Genomic DNA, 6,464 nt, shown 5'->3' with positions numbered 1-6,464 from the left:
AATCAGCTACCAAAATTAGTCACTAGTATAAAATACATGTGTTAGAATACAAATACACGTTAAAAATAAATTAAATCATACATATATTTATACATAAATACAATAGTGGTTGATTTTGGTGTACAGATAATATTTTTTTATAAAATATAGCTCTTGAAAGTAGCATGAGTTAAAACTTGATTTTTTTTTTCAAAGTCAAATGTAACAGATAATTATGTGAAATTAAATAATAATTTAGTTATATATATTTTAATTATTTTTTAAATTACATGTTGTATAAATATAGTTGGTCATTTTATATTGTGTAACTATCTATTACATTTGATTCTAAAAAAATGGATTTGGATCCTCTAAATTTTGAATTTTACTCTAGAGGGTAAAGTGTGATCTCTTATTATTTATTTCATAGGTGGGACTAAGAAAAAATATGAGAAAAATTATTTAAGGGTGAGAGATCACACTTTACCCTCTAAAATGAAAATTTAAAATTTAGAGAATCCAAATTTAAAAAAAAAATCAAGTTTTAACTCCCATGCTACCTTGTGTAAAATTGTTTTATATGTGTATCCAATCATATAATACCACATTAGCAAAAATAACTACTTTTTAAATTGACCGCGTAAATGGTCATTCAAAAGAACGGTTATGATTGCACGACTGTGTACACTGTCGATAAAGATTCTTTAGATACTAATAAATCAAATGATAATTTTTAATAAATTTTTAAAAATAATTTATTATTTCGTTTTGAATTCATAAGTTTGTAAAAATATAAATTTTTTGAAATTTGAACTAAAACAAATTTTAAATTTTTATTCTTATTCGTTTTGATTTTTTTGATATTTTATTTAAATTCAAACGAAAAGTATTTTTTATTATTTATGTTTGAAAGTTAATAACAATCTGATTCTATTTATATAGAATTATAAACGAAAAGATGTAACACAATTCAGTTTAGAACATCTATGTAATATTGATTCCTAATCTATTCATGCATGTATTACCCTAAAAATTAAATATCAATAGGTTATTGAAATTCTAGACTGGTAATTTCCTCTGGTAGGTTGGAGATGAGGGATGTCATTCAATTCAATTATGTTTTTTCTTAAGGTAAAACGACTACTGCATTTGATGGGTTTTTGGGGAAAAAAAAAACAAAAGGAACCAATTAGTCAGTTCACCAGTTTTCACAAAAAAAAAACGGGTCAAAAAGTGATTCTCACCAATTCTTTGCTATGCCCGGTCCTATGACGAACCCGAACCAGTCTTGAGGCTGGACCGCCGGTATTTTGGTCTGGCCATCCGAGTTAGTCCGGTTTTTACAACATTGAACAAAAATACAAAATACATGAAGAGTCAAACATGAGGTTAAACTCATAAAAGTCACTATCTGAGCAATAATCAGCCTTCAAGAATCACCATTTCAAAACATAGTTCCGTTAGCAGCATTTACAAAACTGAATGCCCCCGCCAAGGCATTACCGCTAAGCATTAGATATCATAATCGTATGAGACCATCCCAAAAAGCCATTTCATCATAAGTTTTAACTATATATATAATAGGCCTAGATTGTCCTTCTAAAGCAACGATATATAGTTAACTGTTAAGAGTAGAAAGCATGCCCCCAGTTGCCGTCGGAATTACAACCTCCCACCCAGGTCCTTTAAGAGGAAATGCATCGCATGGAACTTTGAGTTCCTTGTCGTCATCATTTGGATCCTGAGCAATAAGATCACTGCGATCCAACAGCTTATCCAAATCCTCATCACTAATATCTGTTTGTATCAATTTATCTTCAGCTGCATCCTCATCCCGAAGCAATGCCATAATATCTTGTTCCTTAAATCAGTACACACAAAATTAAAACATAGAAAAGTCAACCATACTATATGCAAAAGCAAACAACTGAAAATTTGTATGCCTGTGTATTTCCCAATCAATGCATAGTTGTAGTCAATTTTACAGTTAAACAATATTAACCACAAGAAAATAACCATCTAGTAGTAGCAGTAGTAGTAGTAGTAGTAGTATAGAAGAAACAGAAAGTAACTGCTGATGTACGAACCTCCATTTCATCCACTTTGAGCATTGTGCGATCTTGATGAAAATGTCCTTTCGCAATCACCACATGTTCAAGTTTCAACTTGCTAAAAGCTCTTTTCAGCATGCGACCCTGGAAAGATATCACCATATCCATTTCATTATAAAAAGCTATTATCCACAGCCTACAGAAAACATTGATCAGCCAAAAGATTGTGCAAAATACCTCTACAGATTGAGCAGTCGAGAGCCTGTAAACATGAACTGGTTTTGTTTGACCAATTCTGTGACATCTATCCATGGCCTGCAAGTCTACCTGAGGATTCTGGAGTACAATATACAATGAGCAGATTATATTCCAAAGAAATCAAACAATATAAAGCAAATAGACAAAATTGGCAGCAAAGAAAAAAGCTAAAAGTACCCACCCAATCACTGTCATAAAGAATGCATGTGTCAGCTGCAGTAAGGTTAATTCCTAGTCCACCAGCCCTAGTAGAAAGAAGAAAAACTCTGCAATTGCTATTTTCATCATTGAATTCATGGATCTGTTCACGAGAGTTAAAAATGAACAATGCTTCAATTGACTCTTCAATTTCAAATTGGTAATTAAGTTAAATGCTCAAAAAAGGTAACAGTTGGCAATTTCAATACAAATGTTATTGCAGTGGATGTAAAAAGGAAAAAAACAAATATCCTTTATTTATGTAAAACAGACAACCATGTTATAAATTAATATTAATAAATTGTACAACTTGGATTAAAAATCTAAAGCAGTATATAAAACTTATAACAAGAACAAATAAATTCAAATTAACGGCGCATGCTAATACTATCCATGAACTGGCACAGACCTGTCGTTTCCTTTCATCCAATTTCACATGACCATCAATCCTACAAACTTCAAAGCCCTTCTCACTCAAATAGTAATCCAGTATATCTAACACTTTGGTCCACTGACTGAATATCAAAACCTGAAAGCAATTGGCAAACACAAATAACCATAACAGCTTGGAGAAAATAAGATAATGTATTGAGAAACAATCACATAATTGGTGAACATACTTTGTGTTTCCTTGCAAATAACCTTTCCAACAGCCGATCAAGCAAACGAAATTTCCCACATTGTTCAACTATCTCATTCACAGGAGGATAAAGCCCTAGGAAAGCAAAACACAGCTTAATTGAGAACCATAGAGCACCAAACCAATAGAACCTCAAATAGCATGGTACTTACATGAACCATCAAAGGCAGACTCTAAGAGGTCAGGATGGTTACAGACTTTCCTAAGTTGAATAACCAAATTATTAAGCGTCTTTATTCCACGTCCTGATGTAAAGCAATACAATACCAAATTGTATTAGTATATTTCACTTTAGTCCTGTGTGATTGCAGATGCAACACAAGACTTTTAAATTGTACATTATATAGTACTAAAATCAAGAATTTATGACAAGTTAGAAACCCACATAATTTAAGGCTCAGGCATACGAAATGCAGAACCCTTCTGTTTTTCAAAGGAAAAAATCCGACAATCTTACCCATTGACTTCATGTCCGCAAAATAGTTCTCCAATGTCTTGTTGACTAAATGATCCTGCAATTTCTTCTGATGCTCAGTCATATTTGCATAGATAATGATCTCCTTCTTTCTTGGCAATGAAATCTCAACATCAGACTTCATTCTACGCAGGAGAAAGGGACGAAGTATGGCATGAAGCTTAGTCACCACCTGCATGTGATGATGCCAATTAGCTATCCTGTTCATATTTTCAATAGAAAAGTAATCAGGTATATAAAGAAATCTTAGAAAGAATACTTGGCCTCTTCTTGTCTCTTCTAATTCTTCCTTGGTTGCTCCATTGTTGCACTTTCCTGATAGATTAAACCTGCAAAAAAAAAAGTTTAATTGTATTATTGTACCAAAGTGAAAATAAGACACCATTTCCCTTTGCTTTTAAACAAATAAACAACCACTGATCATGTACAAAACAATTCAAAGCAGACTTATCATCAGAAGAGTAAAGAAAAGAAGAATTAACTCATGATAACCAGTAAGCGAAAGACACTAACCATGACTTAAATTCTTCAAGCGAAGCAAAAATATCCGGTAAAATGAAGTTCAACAAGGACCATAGCTCTGCCAAGTCATTCTGAAGAGGAGTCCCTGATAGAAGAAGCTTGTTCTGTGCATTAATCCATTTCAACTCCTTCACTAATTTACACTTTGAGTTTTTGAGCCGGTGTCCCTTCAAAGGGGAGAAAAGATTTAGTAACATCACTGGAGACATATATATAAACATCAAAACTATCTAAGTATACATGCAGCTAATAGAAAACTAAACATCAAATAACTGAATTTATGTACCTCATCAACTACAAGATACTTCCAAGGGTAAACCCTTAAATGTTTTCTAGCATCATTTAAAGCAACCTCATATGAAGTTATTAATATGGGGAATTTGGGGCCAATGGTTACAGGCATATGTTTCCGTCGGATTACATCTCTCTCTTGCCAGCTGCCATGGTAGACAATTGCAGGAAGTGATGGTGCAAACCTATTTACATGCATACAAACAAGATCAGAAAAGCGCAGCATTACACAGTAAAACTAAATAAACAAAATGTCAACAAAACACCTAATGGCCTACCTAGAAATCTCATTTTTCCAATTTGAGAGGGTACTTAGAGGAGCAATTATCATGTATGGCCCATGCAGACCTTTCCCTATTAGATGTGAAAGAAACCCAATTGTTTGAATGGTCTTCCCAAGACCCATTTGATCAGCAAGAATCCCATTCAATCCATTTTGCCAGAGTGAAATCAACCACTTTACACCTTTCAGCTGATAAGACTTCAATTTTCCGCCCGTGAGTAAAGGCATAAGCTCCTTCTGTTCTTTCTCAGTTCTTTCCTCCTCAGTCATGTTAATATCTTCTATCTTCACACTTTCTTTTGATCTTGCAAGCATAGCAACAACTGCCCTTTTGGCCCTCGTCTACATTAATTCCAAACATGATCACATAGTACTGATTAAGAAAACCTCAAACAGATGCATGCTTACAACTCTGCCTTAAAGTATCATTACTTATTAGTTATTAACCAAATTGTATTAGAATATCACTATTCTCTAGCTTCCTATTTAGATGTAATCAGATAGATAGAGATCAGCCGGGTTACATAAACACACTAAAAGTTTAACAGAGCACATTCCACTCACAGTATTGCACTGTGAAGCTGCTTTCCTTTTAGAAGCCCGGCCTCGCACTTTCTTCTCTTCGGGCTCACTCTGTTGCTCGCCCCCAGTCTAGTAATACAAATTCAAACAATAAGAGCTCGGTACAAAATCAATGAATTGGCAGAAAGAATAAGTCAGCATAAAAATGGACACAATATAAAACAATACAAGTGTGATGTCGTCCATTTTCTCCAGCAGAAACTCAGAATAGAGCTTGGTTTGAGTTAAAAGCTCATCCAATTTGTTAAACTGAGTATCAGTAAGCTCAGGTGCCTCCTCGCACTGCACTTCATCAGACTCAACTTCAACTTTCACACCACAAGCATCCTTTCCGTTAACAAGGCCATGAACACATAGAAAAACACACAAGACTTAGTAATAATATCTACTGCTACAACGACACTGAACCTCCAAAGGTTAACAACGATAACACAAATAGGGATGCGGTTCTTTACAAATCAAACGGCGCATTACAACAAATAGTGAATAGCGAACATCAAAGAGGTAAAATTCAAAATACAAATTTATGAATTAATATAAAATAAAATAAAATAAAGAGGAGGGAAGCAAAGAAATGGAAAGATACCTCGTCTTCAAGGACAGAAGTGGGAGACTCAACAGGATCTTCTTCCTTCACTTCATCCTTGGGCGCCATCTCCGAACCCTAAAGAGCTGGAGACAAAAACTTAGAGCAAAAACACCAAAAACTAAATAATAATAAAAAATATATAATAAAACAAGAATAATAAAAATTAAAAAAGATAACCGAAAAGGAGAAGCAGCAGTGGCAAGGGTTCGATAGCATACAGCGTAATGAGATGAAGGGTTTGAGCGCCGTTGAAGAAAACGCAACAAGTTTGAGAAGAGGGAAGGTCTGCACTGTAACGTTGTGTGAGTGATGCAGATACTTAAAAGCAGCGCTTCGATTTTTATTTTTATTTTTTTTTATTCTGATGGGTGGATTGGGCGGGAAAGTGTAGTTTGGTTAATTGCCCTTGGATTGTTCGTATTTACCAAAGAACCATCTTAGTTGAGGCGAGATTCAAGCGTGGGAAAGGTTAATTTAATAATTTGCGACATTCATATTCAATATGTACGACTGGTGAGTTAGTGGCTTAGTGCAGGGTGTGGGCATATAGTTACTAGTTACCAAACTGGGTGGTTTCCCATATGACATTATGATAT

The 6,464-nt window shown here is 34.2% G+C and overlaps 1 protein-coding gene across 3 annotated transcripts; it reads right to left on the bottom strand.

Moving 5' to 3' along the window:
• Positions 1 to 1,363: 1,363 nt before the first annotated feature.
• On the bottom strand, positions 1,364 to 6,195 carry CHR1 (chromatin remodeling 1). Of its 3 annotated transcripts, none has more exons than XM_016346364.3 (16): positions 6,087 to 6,195; positions 5,866 to 5,951; positions 5,448 to 5,606; positions 5,262 to 5,348; positions 4,693 to 5,039; positions 4,410 to 4,599; positions 4,115 to 4,290; positions 3,861 to 3,930; positions 3,584 to 3,773; positions 3,279 to 3,371; positions 3,107 to 3,201; positions 2,896 to 3,015; positions 2,470 to 2,589; positions 2,268 to 2,366; positions 2,067 to 2,174; positions 1,364 to 1,840 (listed from the first exon to the last, which is right to left on the bottom strand). In XM_016346364.3, exons 2-16 carry the CDS (start codon positions 5,932 to 5,934, stop codon positions 1,598 to 1,600), a joined length of 2,166 nt encoding a protein of 721 aa, XP_016201850.1. In that variant the 5' UTR covers positions 5,935 to 5,951; positions 6,087 to 6,195; the 3' UTR covers positions 1,364 to 1,597. The 3 variants fall into 3 exon arrangements, with proteins under 3 accessions (XP_016201850.1, XP_016201851.1, XP_016201852.1); XM_016346365.3 differs by having other exon boundaries at positions 5,866 to 5,964; positions 6,087 to 6,162; XM_016346366.3 differs by having other exon boundaries at positions 5,866 to 5,943; positions 6,087 to 6,156.
• Positions 6,196 to 6,464: the final 269 nt, after the last annotated feature.

Source organism: Arachis ipaensis, chromosome B5, assembly GCF_059453495.1.
Source record: "Arachis ipaensis isolate K30076 ecotype BB chromosome B5, ASM5945349v1, whole genome shotgun sequence".
Classification (NCBI taxonomy): Eukaryota; Viridiplantae; Streptophyta; class Magnoliopsida; order Fabales; family Fabaceae; genus Arachis; species Arachis ipaensis.
This window is presented reverse-complemented; position numbering and strand designations above follow the sequence as displayed.